The sequence below is a fragment of the Acipenser ruthenus genome, chromosome 31 (genome assembly GCF_902713425.1).
Source record: "Acipenser ruthenus chromosome 31, fAciRut3.2 maternal haplotype, whole genome shotgun sequence".
Taxonomy (NCBI): Eukaryota; Metazoa; Chordata; class Actinopteri; order Acipenseriformes; family Acipenseridae; genus Acipenser; species Acipenser ruthenus.
In genome coordinates this window covers 9,553,878-9,572,500 of record NC_081219.1, presented here as the reverse complement: position 1 = coordinate 9,572,500, position 18,623 = coordinate 9,553,878, and the positions used below count along the sequence as shown (strand labels likewise).

General features: G+C 38.5%; 1 protein-coding gene across 8 annotated transcripts in view; it reads right to left on the bottom strand.

Moving 5' to 3' along the window:
• The window catches only part of LOC117973875 (potassium channel subfamily T member 1-like), a 128,167-nt gene that overhangs the window by 11,123 nt on the left and 98,421 nt on the right, over positions 1 to 18,623 (bottom strand). For 4 of the 8 annotated variants that reach the window (XM_059005417.1, XM_059005422.1, XM_059005425.1 and 1 more), the window contains 12 exons: positions 16,992 to 17,211; positions 14,008 to 14,113; positions 13,506 to 13,678; positions 10,887 to 10,958; positions 9,771 to 9,905; positions 8,891 to 9,002; positions 7,372 to 7,473; positions 6,064 to 6,147; positions 5,272 to 5,400; positions 3,960 to 3,980; positions 2,235 to 2,532; positions 684 to 746 (listed from right to left, as the gene is read on the bottom strand). In XM_059005417.1, coding sequence (XP_058861400.1) covers positions 684 to 746; positions 2,235 to 2,532; positions 3,960 to 3,980; positions 5,272 to 5,400; positions 6,064 to 6,147; positions 7,372 to 7,473; positions 8,891 to 9,002; positions 9,771 to 9,905; positions 10,887 to 10,958; positions 13,506 to 13,678; positions 14,008 to 14,113; positions 16,992 to 17,211 — 1,515 coding nt within the window. The remainder of the gene's footprint in view (positions 1 to 683; positions 747 to 2,234; positions 2,533 to 3,959; positions 3,981 to 5,271; positions 5,401 to 6,063; positions 6,148 to 7,371; positions 7,474 to 8,890; positions 9,003 to 9,770; positions 9,906 to 10,886; positions 10,959 to 13,505; positions 13,679 to 14,007; positions 14,114 to 16,991; positions 17,212 to 18,623) is intronic. The other 4 variants (XM_059005419.1, XM_059005420.1, XM_059005421.1 and 1 more) reach the window with 4 other exon arrangements.

The window sequence follows — 18,623 nt, the reverse complement described above, 5'->3', positions numbered from 1 at the left end:
AACTAGAGGACACACACTTCTTGTCAGGATAGTTTTGTAAAGATAAAACATATAAAAATGGTTTGGGTGCTTCCACATCTGATAATCAAAACTGTATAAAGAAATCATTACTAGAATGTATGTTTTGGTCATAGTATTGACAATGGCACTACAACTGTTTCCACAGTTGAATGTAAAAAAAAATGATCATTTAAAAAGTACATTGTGTCAGGCGAGAGAAATATGTCTGTGAAAGGTTTGTAATTATATATGACTTTTTTTTAACATAAAAGATAGTGCTTAGGATTTACCAGACTATGTGATAAAACCACATCAATTATAAATTTAACTGTACTGTAAATACATTTTTAGCTGTGCAGTAACTATACGTTACAGAAAAAAAAAAAACCCTCAATTAAATTTTTAATTGTAGTAATGTAAGCGTCTATTACAGTATGCAATTACTTTATTACCATTTTATCAACATACTAATAGTAAACAGTAATAGAGAACTAGCTTAAGATACTGGGTTTTGTGGGGCTGTTACATTTTGGTAGATGAGGCGAATTGATTTGCACAAAATACTGTTGAGTACAATCTGGCCTGTGAGACTACAAAACTCTCCTCTTGTTTGTTTGGAGCTGGCATTATGTCCTTACTGAGTGTGCTTTTGATACCTCTCTGTTCCCCAGGTGAGGAATTACCTTGCAAATATCCTAGGTTTACCCGATTCATCACATCACTGGCAGTTAAATTTGCTACATCCTCTACAGACCACAGAGGAAAACGCACAAACACACAGGAGAGAGGGAGAGAAAGAGAAAAAGAAAGAAATAAAATCAGCTAGCAGTGATAACCGCAGTTCAAGAGCAGAGGGGAGAGGACATCTAAATGCGATCGTGAGAGGAGATGGCAGGAAAGAAGAAACAGCAGAGCAGCAGGGGGAGCAAGTAGATAATCTCTGGACCATTAAATCAGCCAGGTAGAGGACAGCCATGTTCATGTCATGTCTCTGTAGTGGTTTGTGCAATCTAGGATGATTCACAGGTACTTTAAAACGCTTTACAAAAATGTGTTATGTATTCAAGCATGTTAAAAGCAACCTAAAGGTGTAGTAACTACACCAGTCTCCTCTGTATTAGCTTCAGGTCACTCCTTACCACCGTGGAGTCAAACATTTCATTTTGAAGAAATGTGTTCCCTTTAAAAGGTCTCTCCAGGTGCAACATGATCTAGTCCCCCCCTCTCCTCCATGCTGGTTCACATTTATTGGAGCCCCCCCTGAACAAGCAGAGTCGATTTGCAGTTACAAAGTACCAATAGCAATGCCAAAAATACAGATTTTATTTTCTTAATTAAAATGTGTACTACACTATTCATACAATTCATTTTACAGACACTCACTGAAGCTAAAATAACCTTTGAACTATGAAGACCACATGACCTCAGTAGATTTTGATTTCTTGATTCCGGCTGCTTTTTCTGCTCGGCTGTCAATGAAAAGTTTCGGCACGCACGTTTGTTATTGCCGCTAAAGGAAAATATTCATAGTCTCAACCATTGTCTGATATTAAGAGAAGGATAACATTTTCATTAAAGATATCAGGGAACAAAACTGCGTTAATAGAAATGAAATACTGTAAAACAAAAATGTTTACATTTTACACCGTCAACAATGTTTACAATTTACACTGTCTAGTACATTTCTTTATCAGGAGAGCGAAGTAGGCAGTTAGGGTACAGTAGTAATACTGGATATATCTGATTATATTTTAAAATGTATTTCATTACTAGTACAAAGTCTTCTTATTAAGCAATGATGCCCGTTGCAATAGTCATTACCTGCCAGATAATTGACTGTGATGACAGTTAGGTTTCCTCAACGAAAGAAAAAGTAAATCACCTACAGTTAATGGCTGTTGCAGGGGACTTAATGCTTTTATAAATCAAACATGTTTCTGTGCATGAAGACATGTTTTAAATGTGTTTTTTTAGGTTCTATTTTGGTCAGGATTGCTTGGGCTGTCTGATATTTAAGTTGCTGTTTAAGCGAGACTTTATAGTCCTGTTTTAGAAGGCATCTTACTGTGGGATAATGACTGCTCTACTTGGAACCTGATTTGCTGAGACGATCTCAGAGGTACCTAAAACCAGAATTATTTTCTACCGTGTAGTTGTAGATAGTTCTTGTTTTACAGTACTTGCTGGTGCAAATGAGATCTAATGACTGTTAGTGGTTGAAGAGCATTACTTACCGTAACCTGTGGTCGGCAAACCCAGGTGCTTCATTCTGTTTTTCACCAGCTCAGAAAGCTCCTGTCTCTCTGAGCGGCGGTACAGATTCAGTCTCTGCTGGCTGATTCGCTCCGTTTTACTCGTCTGCTTGTTTCCTTTCCTGCTCAGTCGCCGTGCCCACTGCATGCTCTTCTTCCTCAGCAACGGGTGATCCGATTGGTCACTGGAGGTGGAGTTCCTGTGGCTGCCTTTTTGGTTCCACGGTTCTTTCACGTCCTTTGTGTCCTCACACTCCTCAACATTGATGGAGATCTGGGACTTTATTAAAGAAAAGGGTTAAAACGGGATAAGATTAAAAACCAGGACCTTTCAGTGATCCGGGAAGCATACTGAAATCCCGGGACACCTTCCTCAAAACCGGGATCCAGGGAAAACAGGGAAAGGTGACAACCCTAAGCAGGAATAGTCTTTGGTGCTGCGATTATGGCCTATACCGCAGTTATTCTCTTTAATTGAAATAAGAGTACTGGTAGTAACAGAGGAGGATTGCTTTACAGGAATGCAACACATTTCTCTTTAACTTATTGGGCGCTACAGCCTGACGTCACAGCTCAGGGTTCGCTGTAGCGCGATGAGAAGCATTCCCTGCTGGTATTACCTCCCTAACCCACAGGAGCTAATGCCACTCTTCCTTCGGATTCCCCAGCGAAGACCAGTGACTCCACACAGCCAGGATACCAACCTGCGCTGTATGACTCACCCTGCACACCACACCGCTGTGATCCTGACTTGTCAGGATGCAGACTTGATAGTAGACTGCAGATAGAACCAGTGGCAGCCCCAGTTTGAGTTTATAATGAGATGAGACAGAGTTTCACAGACTGGTTTCATGGTGCAGATGGAAACTCACAATTCGGTACACATCACAATACGCAGGCCACAATACAATACAAAACACATGATTGTTCTGACAGGAAATTTCTTTGTGCGAAGGGTAAGGAAATAAAATGATCATTAAGAATGGACTATTATGTTGAAGCCAAAGAAAACCCTGCATCCATATGTAGTCCTGTTATATACTTACTGAAACACAATAGAACAGTCGTTAGGTTACCCCATAGTATTTGTGTGGTGAATGAAATAAAAAAAAATCACTGATGTGTCCACAAGGTATTCTGTGGCGTTCTCACAACTCTAAGATCAACACTGAAGCTTTATATTTTAATGTAAAATGTAACTTAACCCTTCTATGTTAAAATGAAAACGTATCACAAGTACATTACAGAGTGACATCGGTCTAGGGCTGTATGAACGTCGCATTCTCGCATAGTCTTGCAGTGAAGAAGCCATGACAAGCTCATATCACATAATTAATATTAAAAAGGTTATAAAATACATGGATTTGTTTTGAGTTAATGCTTGTTCTTAACTTTACTTGACATTTGGGGTTTTCTTTGACTTTAAAAACTTAAAATGAGACAAAAAGGAGCATGTATTCATGCCAACTATAAAATCACATTCATGTTTAAGTAGAGTTATGTTAATTGTGCTTTTGGTCACGCATGACGGTACACAACCTCTGTACCATGCTACCCATCATGTAAGGGAGTAGCACTATTCACCGATGCACGATGAGTCATTTCACCCAGGGTACAAAAAGAGGTTCTGTTCAAGGCGTCTAAAAATGATTTTCAAGCATGCATCAAACATTCAATATAAAACATGAAGTGTTGATGTATGCTTACCTGTGGACCAATGTCTTGTGACTGAAAAGGAAAATAATATAAATAACGCATATGCACAGTATATGCAAAATTAAAAGTGTGCAAAAAGTTTTGCCCGCAATGGGTTGAGATTGATACAGCGTTTGAACAAAAAGCATAGGCACTTAGACAATTTTAAACAGGCTTAAGAGCTAAATACGGTTAGCATCTACACTACAGAGCATTTAAAACTGCACTCGAGAACCAGGTCTAAATTAGATTGCATCAGGCAGGGCAAATACTCGTGGAGCGACATGGTCAGATGCCAAAATCAAGGCATGTTCATGTCTTCCGTGGGAATGGGCTCCATATTCACAGGGTTGTAAACATAAAACACAGTGCATGGTGGGATACTACCACATTAAGTCCCACTGTCCATTGCGTTGTTGCAACTGTAACCAAACTATTTTAATAGTGTTTGTACGCATTAAGCCTGACTAAACATGAAACAATACTTCAGTGTGGGCGCTTTGAGCTGGATTAATTAGAACGGTTCTCGAGATCAGTTATGTAATGTGGACATAACCTTAGTTGGCTATTGTGAAGACTGGATATGTTACTGATGTTTCACAAAGGACCTTAAAAGTTCCTAAGACTTCTACCCTGGTCATCACTGAGAAAGGTTCACATATCCCTCCAGAACAATTTAAACACCCTGCAGACCTATTGTGTTAAATCAACATTTTTCCCTACTTGCATTTTATAACTCCTGTTCTGTAAGGATTACAACCAAGTTACACATATCAAATGAAATAAAAGTTTCTAAAGTGACAATACAATACTTGATATAGATCATAAAAAAAGAAAGAAAATGGATAACCAACACAAACTCCTTCAGCTTGCTATACACGTGGAAGAAAACCTCAAGCCCAATATTACACTGAAAAACTAAACTTGTATAGTTCTGAACATAAATACCAAATGTTGTATCAAACAGAAACAAGTTATGGCATTATAAAGTTTGCTACATAGTTTCGAACTATTGAAACTCAGCCCTATTGAAATGGGCCAGTCGACAGCTCGGCCTTTGAATGCCCTTCAAAAACGTTCCCTGGTTACCTATGATGACCCGACACCCTATTGACAATGATGTGGCAGGTGTCTATCTGGCTCACAAAGTGGCAAGCAGGTTTTAAGACGAGAGAAAGCTCCATACAGTTCACTTTGGGGAATGCAAACAAATTAGGCTGTCAGAAAAGTCTGCCCCCTTGTAAAATTGAGAAGAACGTGGTGCACTGCAAACATTTTCTACATAAATGCTGAAAAACAAACAAGAGCCTATATAGTATCATACCTCAGATGTTGCAAACATATGGGATTCTGTCCTGTACATGCCAATGGCAATTTCAGCACTGGATGAGCACAGCTTTTGGAATAACCTGCCATATGTTCTAATCCACAAATCATCTTCTGTGATCTTCATCTGATTAAAACAATAAATCAAAAGAACATCAGTTAAGTACCAAAACAAAATCGAGGTTTTATAGTTGGTTAAATATGTTGTACAGGTGTGTTTGCCAACATAAGCACATATTTTGACTTTAATATTCAAGCTAATGTAATCATTATACTAGCACACAATTACATTATATAGAATATGACTGGCCAACATGTACCATATTTTATGCATTTCATTTATTTTGCATTATGTTATATATACACCATACCAATTTCATTTATATAGCGTCCTTCTGCATTATAAAAATAAACAGCAAGCCAAAAGAGCTCCAAGCTGCTCGCTAGTGAAAGGCCAAATCAAAGATGTGTTTTGAGCTCAAATTTGGAACTGAGATAACACATGAGAAGGCATGGGTAGGACTGACACACAATTATAAACATGTACTAGATCTGCACACTGAGAACTACCAAGTATAAATCACTAAAATGCTACATTTATGCAGAGATTGAAATCATTGGTTGTTCTCTTTTAACCAGACAACATTGGAATGTTAGCTGCCATTCAGAATGCAGGACATTTCTAAGCTTTGTTTTAAGATATGTGATGGAATTACATCTACTCTAACTACCAAGTTTCCTTTATTCATTAATCGTCACAGAACTAAATTGCAAAGCACTGTATACTCACAGCACACAGGTATCCTGACCCTGGGGTTGTGTCAAGGCCCAGTAATAACCTTGCTATAGGTATCATGTAATCCTTCACGAATGACTTCATTCAAACAAAACAACAAAAAGGTAATGTTAATACACACATTTCAAATGTACCGCAATATGTAGGCAAGCTACGTCTCAATAAAATGTTTCAAATATGAATTTGCATCCATAACGCACACTGAATGTATGATATTTAATGCCGTGTGTGTCAGTTGTTTTAATTATTAAAAGAAATAGCATAACAAGGATACACATAATATTTTTTTCTAAACATCGTTATAAGACTTCTGTTTAGATTTTTGAACACAAGTCCTAGTTCACTCAAAAACAAGCTCTTAAACAGCTTGCCACAAAGCACTACTGTTTAAGAGATACTGCTGTTACAAAGACGAAACACTAGAAGGCACTGTTGTACTTTAAAAAGAGACACCTGCAGTTATACCACAGCACTGAGCTGAGAGAATGACAGGCTTCGTTTTACTACCTGAACAGAAAATAATAAAGTACTCGCCATTGCTTTAATAACTGTGTAACCGGGTGGTTAAAAGGGAGTGGTTATATATAAAAATCGGCCAAATGTCGGACTATCCCTTTAAGGCGCTGAGTTATAAGGGGTTGCATCAGAAGGGGTTCGGCAGAGCGTGAGAATCTCTGGATGGAGTTATTGTTGGTTAAGTAAAATATGGTGATTTGTATAAAACATGTTAAATTGTACTGTTGCCAAGCTATGCTGTAACCCGTGTGGAGGCGGCAGTCCCCTGATGATAATGTGTGTGTTTCTTACAGAGGCCGCCACCACTCTCTTGCTTTGAATAAGATTATTCACCTTTCTAACTTCAGCATTTCTATCTGTACCTACTCTATTCCATTATATCCCTTTCCCTTGTATACCTCTCTTCAACCTTTCTTTCCTAACTATATTTTTGGTGAATAAACCGAGACCCTGAAAAAGATCCCCAGACCCCTGTGTGAGTGGTGTTTAAAGAAGAAACAACAGCCCTGTTGGGGAGGGGGGTTACAATTGTAACAATTAATCTTCATGTGTATATGTTACCAATTAAGAACCAATTAGTTTCAAGTAAAAAATATACATGCAAGTTAGAATTGTAACCAATAGGTGACTATTTTCCTATGTGCTGCTTACAATGTGTTAGTAAGACTCAGCGGTGTATTTCAGCTGTATTGTGGCAGGAAAAGCCTTGCTCATCCTGTTAAAAGAATACGACTCATTCTGGATACAGCTTTCACGATTGCTGTTTTGCAGTATGCGTTCACTGACCTGATACAGCAATGTATCCAGCATGCTGATGCTGAACACTCTGCCAGCTGCGAATGGGAGTCTGAACATGAAGGCCAGGTTTGAGCCTTTTTCACGCTCCTTCTGGGGAAAAAGCAAAACATTAAGAACAGAAAAATAGAATCTCGCCACATTGCAAAAATTCAATGCCCTTGAAATACCTGACCCAGACACAAGAACAGCAGTTTTAGCACATTTCTGTGCACTTCTATTCACAAACACAAATAAACAAAACAACAACACAAAAACCTAACTTTCTTTGGAGTGCTAACTAAACTTTTCACTAGTCCTAGCCAAGAAAACCAAACGGTTAACCAACGGCTAACCGGTTACCAAAACACTTGTTACAAGTCACACAGTGTACACATAATATTCACAATACCTTTCTTCACAGGCCATCTAATTCTAACCCCAAGGCATTCTGGGGGAAGTAGTCCTGTACTTCACCTCAAGGACTACATCTTCCTCTCTCCTCCCCCTACTCTGCCACAGTATATATTTTCTCATTTCTATATATTTTATTTTATACAAAGCGCTCTGAGACGTCTTTTATTGATGCGAATTGAGCTATATAAATAAAGATTGATGGATTTAAATAACCACCGCTTGTTTTTCTGTTTTTGCGATATTTAAAGCTGTACACGCCTTTAAAGCTTTATAGTTCAAACCACTCTTGTGAGCATAACCCTCATCCACTCCGCCCCTCTACATTACATGTACAGGCAGGTTAAGAAGCTGCGTAGCAGATATCACAATAAAACCAGAGACTTTCTGTAACTTCTGAGCATTTGCCTCTCTTGTGGGTCTATATGCACCTTCACCTACAGTACAAACCCAACCCTTATAAGCTTGTATATGTTTGCTTGTGAATTCGATTCTGACTTAGAAAGCTTAATGAATATGGCTCATAACCCTCATTAGCACAACCATATTCAACACCATAATCTAAGTGTGTTTAATCAAAACAAAGATATATTCACTACAGCACAGAACACTCATATAACTACATTACGCCCATTCAGTGATGTGGCTTTGTACTAAGGTTCAACGCTTGTACAAGGGCAGTAACAGTGGTAAAATGGGACCACATTGGTACAATGTCCACACCCAGTAAACACTGGTAATCCATGCAGTACCAAGGTACTGTATCACCATTTTCTTTAAGGGTACTTACATTATGCAACAGCATTCCCATACAAAGCGCTTGTCCCTCAGTGCACCATGTAGATGATGCTTAAATACACAGCACTGTATGTGGCACAATTAGCAGCCATTTAAGTAGGAGTATAAAATGGACAGAATTAACAGTCAGCACCCATAACTACTGCATTTATAAATACTAAAAGAAAATGAATAAACGACAAACATTTCCACTAAAAGTCTTTTTTCAATGTCTTAATTTGTTAAGTCTCTTTTAGTATTTCTAGATAACAGTAAACACTAGGGGGCTATTTTTTTTCTATATGCTTTAAACTGTTGGATTCCTTTCAAAGCCTCTCACCTTTTCCAGTTTGGAGAGCGCGAGGGAATAGCAGTCCTTGGCTCTGAACTGCATGAACCTCATATTGGAGGGGTGTGTGAGTTCTGTGATAATGCTGAGACTAGGGAATAGCCTAGAAGGGAAACACGACACTGCATTTACTGAGGTGAGGTTAGGAAAGGACAGTTAACATCCCCCGAGCATCCTATTACTGCTGGGTAAAGAAACATGGAGAATTGAGACTGACGTACTCTTGAGATCATGTGTAGAACTCTTACTCACTTTTAAAAGGCAAACATTGACAGGCAGCTGACAACTGAATGCGAGATCTACAGCATCTATCCATCTATGTGCACTATCCGTCTATCATTCAATAAAAGTCTATACAATATGTGCGCACATATAGACTGCTCAACATACAATAGAAATACCTGCAATTTACTAGGAGGCAGAAGATGTTGATTCCTAAAATGGTACTCGGTTGGTATAATACAAGTCCCTCACCTCTTGTTAAGAAGATTATTCTATCTTTTATTACCCGTCTGTTTTTTTTCACAAAAATGATGTACATCACTGTAATAAAATATCAGTACTGCAAAATACAGGTGTTATTTTGAGTGGAGTAATATTTCAGTCAGGAAACACTTTCGATTTCATTAAAAAAACAAACAAAAAAAACCCAGTTTACTTAAGTATGTATCACAGCATTCTGACTTGCTTTCAGGGCACACAAGGCCGAATCAACATTTTTATTGACATCTCTCAGCCAGTGCCAAGAGAGACCCAAAACGGAGGAGGTCAATTCAAAGCACGGAACTGACTGCAAATGTTCCTGCCTGAACATTAACACGAGTTTACATTTCTACAACACCACTGGGGTTTGAATTAATTCACAACCTACCTGAACATAGTTTGGACATTGACGATAGTTTTAGCATCTGCCATGTAGTCCTCCTCAGCACTCATGGTGCTCTCCTTATCAACTACGACCAGATTGTCAGCGTAGATGATGCCACACTGGAGCAGGTTATCCAGGCTTCATGAAAAATACAAACAGCAATCTTTAAAGATGTGCTTTCTCATAGAATGCGTCAATAATGAGTGTTTTGACCTACAGCTGGCTTTAAAATGACATTTCTGTGAACCGATAGGTTACAAATATGACCTTTGTAAAAAATAACTTGTCTATAATTGTGTAGCACTAAACAGTAAAAACGGTTTAATCCTACCCCTCTATAAACCGGCATTCCGTACAATTGAGCAGAATTTGTGGGTTCCTCTAACAACTATTGAAATGAATGGAGTTCTGACTGTGCAGTCCACCACGAAGTCTGTGTTTTTTTCTTTCTATACTTATAATGAAGTATGTTATGTGGAATTAAAAATGAATACAATCAGAATATGAATTATTTGGATTACCTGGACAGTACATTCACTGTATGCACTGTAAATGGAGTTTTTCAAAGTCTTCAACTAGTTTGTCACTGATACCTATTTTTGGGGTAACATTACAGTATAAGATTTCACTTGAAACTAGGCTACATGGCTGGTTCAATGAGAAACGGCAGAATTCAGATGGGATTTGTAGATATCCCCTCAAATTATTTTTTGACAGCTTGTCCTATTCTGATCTAACAGACACTACATATGTTATTAATTGAAGACATCTTCAAATCTCAGTTTAAACACACTAGATAGGCAAGTGCCGTAACTGTGTCAAAACCTGGGTTACATTGCCAGAGTCGATCACTAATATTGAGAGGAGGGCAAAGAGAGACCCAGTACTGACTCTGTGTCTCCCACTGCCCACTGTAACTGAATGCACCATGCAATTCATCTCAGGATGCATTTAGTGTCTACTGTATACAGGAATATTACTTTATAACAGTGTGTGAAACGATTATGCAAATACACCAATTACATTCTAACACCAACAATAAAGCACTCGATTGAATCGCATGGTGGTAACGTTAAAAGGTTTGTCAGACTGCACTGTCTTCACTGTATTTATACATACTTATCAATGGTTCCAGCCATGAAGTACACCATAGGAAAACAGCAGATTGCCTCCAAGAAGTGGTTATCAGGTCTGTAAAGACGTACAAAGAATAATGCATTTGTATAGAATAGGCTTTAGTATCTAGAAGCAGACAGCTTTTAGATATTTATTTTGTGTTACAAATAGTGTAGCTGTTTACATTTAAAAAGGAAAACAACAATAAGAAACGTGGTAGCTGCATTTTTGTTATGAATAAGAGAACTAATGTCATTTTAAACATAATTGTTACATATTTAAGAAGGTTGTTTTGGTCCGGCTTCTCTCCACTACTTTTGCATTGGGCAAAACAAGACAAAAAAATCTCTTTACAAAACCTTGATGACGGCTCCTAAAGCCTTGACTGCAAACCTTCCTTTTCATATCTTAGACAAAGCCCTTCAACTCTGAGTTTGCATCTACCGTTCTTCACTGTTCATCTCAAAGACTTCCCATTGCCCTGCCATTCAAGGCATACTAATGTAACCATGGCGACCCTGATAGATAAGGGCAACATGTGAAATTCACGTCAATTTGTACTTGTTTGAATCGGTGTTAACGTCTCCCTTTAAAATGTTCATAAATATTTTATCTTTGAAATAAGAGTATTAAGGGTTCAAATACATTTTCTTACCACTCAAATTATAGATTCACTGGTACCCCTTTTCTTCTGTCGAATATATTTTGATTATTTGCTTGTATTTTGGAATATGCACATTTCAAAGACAGCGTTATACACTAAGTTTACTTAAAAGGTTGACTTGTAATAATATTACTAACGCTATTGAGAGCCAAGTAAATTGATTTTAAAGCAATCCTTGAAACTGGATTGTTATTGGTAACATGGAATACAATGCAAGTTGTTACATACAATTTGTTAGGACTCCATTTCAGCAGTATTTTGACAATGTGAAGAGGCAATTAAAACAGTTAGGTTACATACCCAAAAGGTATGCTAAGATTATATTAATCACTCTAGTGAGATCACGCTTGGTGGTGGATTCAATCCAGAAAATACAACTCCCGCCCTATTGTCATGCTTTACTGCTTTCCAGAGGTGCTGCATACTGTATATGAATTTTATAAATGCATGCTTACAGTTCTTGATATGCTTAATGGATGTCTGGAGGTCTGACTGAATAGAACCAGGAAACAATGCATGTCATAAAGGCCTGGATTCAATCTAAATTATGGCTGTGCCATAACCATTTTAAAAGACTAGCTTTGGCAGTGCTAAACTACATTATTATTATTTATTTTAATTCAGGTCAATTTGACATGCAGGCTCTGTCTGACATTTAAAAAAAGTAATGACTTTGAAAAATCACTAAATGACTGCATCCTGAATTACTTAAAAAAACAAGGAAAGAAACAGAATCATTTTCAATATAATGGTAAGAGGGAAAGACTGCTAATGCGAATGGTAAGAAAATAGATTTTAAAGCCATGGTTACCACTCCTTTAATAGGAACTCTCGGGGCATTCATTTCAGACAATTCTCCTTGAGTTTCAAGTGCCATTCTTCCTGGTGTTAAATACCCCTCACATACACTTCTGGGCGCTAATAAGGTTCTCAAAAAAACCTTTTCAGTCCTTTCCAGGTAAAATCAAAAGAAAAAGAAACGCATTACCTTTTTCTATTCTTCAAAAACCAAATGGGATTCACAGTTACATTTCAGTCCCAGAAAAACATTATTAATAAAAGACATTTTACAGATTGTCAGAAAGAGCTGCCTTTTCAGAGTTCTATTTTAAGACTTCAATGATAAAAGGGGGAAATAGGTTTTTGGTAGCATTTATACACCTGCTATAGAAGGCAACAGTGCAAGGCTCTCAACGCATTGTTTGAGTAGAAACAGGGGTCCTGTCCAGTATTGAAGGGTTCTGTGACTTTGGCCAGAGTAGCACATGTCTGCAGGCTTGATCCTTCATAACCTGCTAGTAACCAGACTGGTTCTTGTGGTTTCCAGTTGGCACCCAGAAGATTGATCGACAGTCTTTTGAGCTATTCCTGATTTTACTAGGAGTTTAATCAAACCCATTACCTATACACTGTGGCTAATCAAAAGTGTAGTAAAATCTGGATTGGGGGAAACTGCTATTTAATAGTAGCCACTGCATTGAAGGATGAGCCTCTTGCATGGGCACCCACTAGCATGCCCCCTTGTTAATTTCACTGAAAACATTTCTGCTTTCCCTTAATTGTTTCTGAATAGCTACACAAAACCCACACATGTAAATTACATTCTCTTATGTTGTAACCTGTCTGTGCACACATGTGCATTTTCATTGTAAAAGTTGAACTGGTAGTAGCTAACACACATTACATGACTTGCACGTCCGTTTACTACACGTGTCTCAAAATGTGCCATTCTGAAATAAAACACGTGTCTCTCTGTTATTTGTTACTGCTTTACTTCCTAGGTCTGCAGGAAAGAAACATGCAGGGAAAGCTGAGGGAGGGAGCTAATGCATCTAGTTCAGGATAAGAAAATACCTACAGACTGTACACACGTGCACATACGCTCAAATCAAAAAGCCTACATTTGGCCCCACAAACTCTCCAGTCAGTAGAAAGTGACGTGATGCTGCCATACTTACGGGTTATCCAGAAGCAGTACGATTGGGTTCAGTTCTTTTCTGGGTCTATAGTAGGCTCGCAGAGGAACTATAAAGTTATACAACCCATTCCCAGCAGTCTCTGCCGAAACAATAATCAGCTTATTCTTAAAGCCATACGCCTTAGCATCTTCAAAACTGTTGTGCTTACAGCCCTATGCAGCAACAATATACAGAGAGAAAGGCATGTTACATTGTGCCGTGAGAACAAAGAAAGGTGAAATGTACATTGATTATATAGAACAGCTATCATACTACTGTATATGATTATATATACACACACATATATATATATATATATATATATATATATATATATATATATATATATATATACACACACACACACACACACACACACACACACACACCAAAGTTATTCCATTCAAATTAGATACCAGGGCAAATGGCAGCTTTTTTTGAATGTTGCGCTTCTTGCTTCTTGAAACCGGTGGTGACAAAACCCAGCTGATAATATCCTCACCTTGTCCAATCTCAGACAGCAGAACAGTGCTTTCTGAGGCAGTAGGTGACACAAGGTTGGAGAGCTCCCGATATAAGGTGAATTGGGAGGGTACCCTTTCACATACCTGGAAAACACACACACACACAGTATGCTAAAACAACCTCTATTAAAAAAAAAATGATGCATATGATGCATAGACTTCGGTGTGTGCTTGGTTGTTGATGTGGACCACTAGATGGCACTGCAGGACTGTGGAAATACGTTGTGGTATTTTGAGTTATTTCTGCATTTCCTTACAAGCTAAACAGTTTTTATTATTATTTTTATTAAAGCTATTATTATTATTGGAATATTATTAATAATATGGAATATTATTATAGCTAGCATTATTTCCAGAAACATGCAAAAAGCTCTCTCAGTAATGCAGCAGATTCTTTAGGGTAATCCAGTGAAAAGGACGGACTGTCTCAGCAGGCTGCACACCAAGCAGGAAGCAGCCAGTGTGAGAGAGCAGACTGTGGAGAGACACGAGTCTGCACAGGCAGTCCTAGACACTCGGGGGGTGAGGGGGGTAACAGACATAATGTGATGTGATAAACGTAGAAAACGGTATTGTTGCTCTCAGTAAGAAACAGATGCAAAGAGGGTTAGAACAACTAGTAAAATTGACAGTCGGTCAGTTAAAATAAAAATAATTAGTTAAGAGGTAGACTAGTCAACACATTAAAAAGAAAATATGAATAAATGCTCTATTTGTGAACGTACTGTTTCATAGCACTTTGCTGTCTGTGTACATGCCTGACAATGACTTCACAATCACGTGACGCATGATTAGTCGACTACCAGTTTCTGAGGTTGACTGTCACTTTTCTATTATAGTTCACTATTCTGTGTTACCGCTAATGCAAAGTAGGAAAAAAAATTACTTTAAAATGAGCAATATTGCACAAGTGCAGCTCCCAAGTGGGCGATTGTTGATTCTGCATTTCAAACACATGTCTTTTGGGTTTGCTCTGGAGTAGTGACGAAAATGATATAATGGCTAATACTGAGAGCTGCGCCACTGTACAAAACCAGGATAAGATATTCAAACAATGGGGGGGGGGGGGGGGGGGTACATGTAACCACACAGCTTCCGTTTACAGATAACGGTTCCAAACCCTCCTGAGAGAGTCTTTGCTTTTTGATAGCTGTGATCAGAGCACACAGAGGCTGCAGTGCTGTGTTTGGCTGATAAGCCACAGTAAAAATGTTGCTACAGTATTTTGCTTTATTCTCCAGTCATTTAACTTAATCTTTAATGCCGAACAATAAATCACAAATTCGTTTTTAGTCAATGTCTTTATCAGTGTTAGTACAGTACTGACACTTAAAGGAAACATCCTCGGAGAAACGCAAACGTTGACTACATTAGGATTTAAGAGTCGTTTGCTACTTTTATATATTCAGAATTTCCCTGCCGTGCATCCAATAAAACGTTCAGACATTGCAGTTTGAAATGCTTTAATTAACATTGAATGTGGTACTAATCTTGGCAGTCACCATTGGAAAAACATATTGCTTAGGAAAAAAAAAAAATCAGTTCTTCCTTCTTGTTCTGTATTGGTATGGACACTATTTGCATGCCAGCACAGTTGATCTTACTATAATTATACTGATAAAACTACTTAGGAAAGATAACGAGCCCCTGTTTTTTAATTAAGACCACTGTACTGTAGGTCATGTCATTAACAGTAAAGGATAGTTTAATTAGATTTAAATTAGGTTTAATTAGATGCTTTATCTGTGTTGCAAGGGTTTCAATTTCGAGTTGATCTGCAGTATTAATTTCTTCAGATTAAAGTCTCTCCTAAGAAAACCTCCTTAAGGGAATACAAAACAGCTGTTTGAATTGCCTTGAGTTCTGTAAAGAGTGAACATGATCTAGCCCACTGTGCCAGCTAGAGTTCCATCCCATTTGAGTGGGCGGTTCCTCTGATTCAGCCAATCAGGTGCCAGGACCACTGTGTTCTGTTAATGCACATGCTTGAAGATGCTGCGATTAGCTAACTGATTTAAAAGATATTTAGTAATCAATGGGTGTGAGGGGATCACACTAGCAACAAAGACTCCACCTCCACAGTGAATCTGTCATCTGGAAGGTGGTGTATATTTAAGCCATAATAACAGTGTTTGAGAGCTAACACCTGAAACTGAGGATTAATAACCCAAGTAGCATTTACAAAGCCTCATCCGGCTATTAGGACAACCATTGCCGGGGGTGTTAGTTTCTGTGATCCGTGCAGACAAGAGGATGGCAAATATAACAAATAAGGCATGGGTGCAATTAAAAACAGAAAGTGTTACTTTATGACCTCAGTTCTACCTGTATGCCTCAATTAAACCTTCCAAACAGAGGTCTATTTTAATGATCTAAACAGTAGCAGGTAAAAAAACTGCCACCCAAAAAAGGACAAGGGTCTTATAGACCAGTGGTTTTCAACCTGTGCTACTATTATTAGTACTGGTACATGACAGGCTTGCAACTGGTACACAACAGCAGATAATGCGATTCCCAAACCACACCACTGTGCTGATCGCGCTAACGTAATGTATCGATCTGTTTCTATCAATGAACCGCTGACAAAAAGGACTCAAGAATTTGTTGCACAGTTTCATGGAAGGTGAACCAAAGCAGCCACTCTGTGTTATTTGTGGCAAATTCTTGTCAGATAATTAGACGAAGCGGTCATGTATTCAGAGACAAAAAAGAAAAATTGGTTGCACTGGAGTAGGTCTCTGTTTTGCAAAAGCCATTTTAAGCAAAAGTTTAGCCATTTAATCGTCTCCTTTGAAGTTTCAGTTTTTGTGCTACTGGAAGTATGTCAGGCAACCATTTCCACCACGGTTAGATCTAAACTCTGAAAATCACCTTAAGGATTAACGGACAGCTCAGTAGTGAGATATTTAGATATTTCTGAACAGCAATTAAATGTACACCTTTCTTTCATGTGGGTACTTACTCCAGAGCAGGCAGTCCTTCGTCATCCGACTGGGCTGTTTCATCTTCTGATTGGTCGCTCAACAGGTCACATGGTAGGATTGAGGTGGAGTCTGCTATCTCCAGAACTGGGGCGATGCTAGGCCTTCTGCTGTTTTCTCCGTTCTCGGTGGGCAGGGCTAGTTTACTACTGCTGCTGTTGGGGCGGCACTCCGTGTTCTGCAAGTCCATAGCAACAGTACCTGGAATGTAAAAGGTTCAAGGTACAGGGTTAAGGCCCTAGTCACAAAGCTTTATTTGCGTTATTTAAATGTTTTTTATTTCTGTTTTGATATTCCCAAAACTGTTCTAGACTTTAAGGGGTGCAGCACAGATACCAGTTGGAAATAGACTGGAGACAGATTTAGGACAGAGGGAAGGAGACACTTCATATACACAGAGTGGTGAGTGCATAGAATGAATTACCAAGCCATTGCGTTGCTGCAGAGTCTTGGGCCATTCAGAACCTGATTACCCAGGTCTGTATTGTGATTTGCAGAGTTCCTGTGGTTGTTCTCATGCTGTTCTCCTTACAGTGACAAAAATAAATCCTAGTCTGTCAATACTACAGAAGTGGGAGCGCACACTGTGAAAATGACCCGTGGAAACGGACATTACCATACAGAGACGGCAGCAGTGGTGTTTGGAACATAAAAACATACTTATTCCAGTCTCTACCTTTCAGTGAGATGCTCTCGAGCGTCTGTCTGTCAGATGGTCTATAACAGTGGTTTTCAGCTTTTTCATCTCAAGTACGAATGTTCCCAGCAGGGACCATCTGGTGTACCAGTAACTTGGACACATGATGGTCTTAAAATGGCTATTGTAAAACAGAGACCTACTCCATTACAACCAATTTTCTTTTATTGTATTGTAGTTTGGGAATCACATTGTCTTTAACCAGTTGCAAGCCTGTCACGTATCAGTACTGGTATGCGTGCCACAGGTTGAAAATCACAGGACTGGAAGCCAGAAAGTCTTTGGGGATCTTTGCCGAGTTGTCTGCGCTGGCATCAGTTTGCATAGTTAAAGTATAATATTTAGACCACATATCTACCAATATGATTTAATCTGTGTTTCAGGTCCCTAGCAGTTAAAATGACATTTGAACAGTATATGTCCATACATCTTTAACTGTTGGAACACAGACATTTAACATCCATTCAGTTACTGAAACAACTCCGGACTTTGAAACACCCCTTAACTGAGATACTAAAGGACCAAATCAACCACAAGCCTTTGAATTGCAGTACAGTGCAGTATTGGATGTCTTTACAGAGAAAATGCTTTAGCGCTATTTGCATCACAACAGTAAACCTAATTTCAACATAGTCTGTTCCTTCTCAGTAATTTCTGCAGGCTTGGATAATGAAGCTCCTGCCAACCAAGCACCTACGCTAGTCAGTCAGATCGTGTCTTTCACATAGCATGACTGAAAGTGACTAGCAAAAGGAAGATGCAACTTTTATATATTACTGCATACCATGCTATCGCGGTAATGTACACAAAATATGGGCTATAGATGCTTCTAGTTATTTTAATGATAACCAATAACACCTCTGTTTAATTGCATCAATTCCCATCAACACTGAATGGCATTTAATGGTCAGCCACT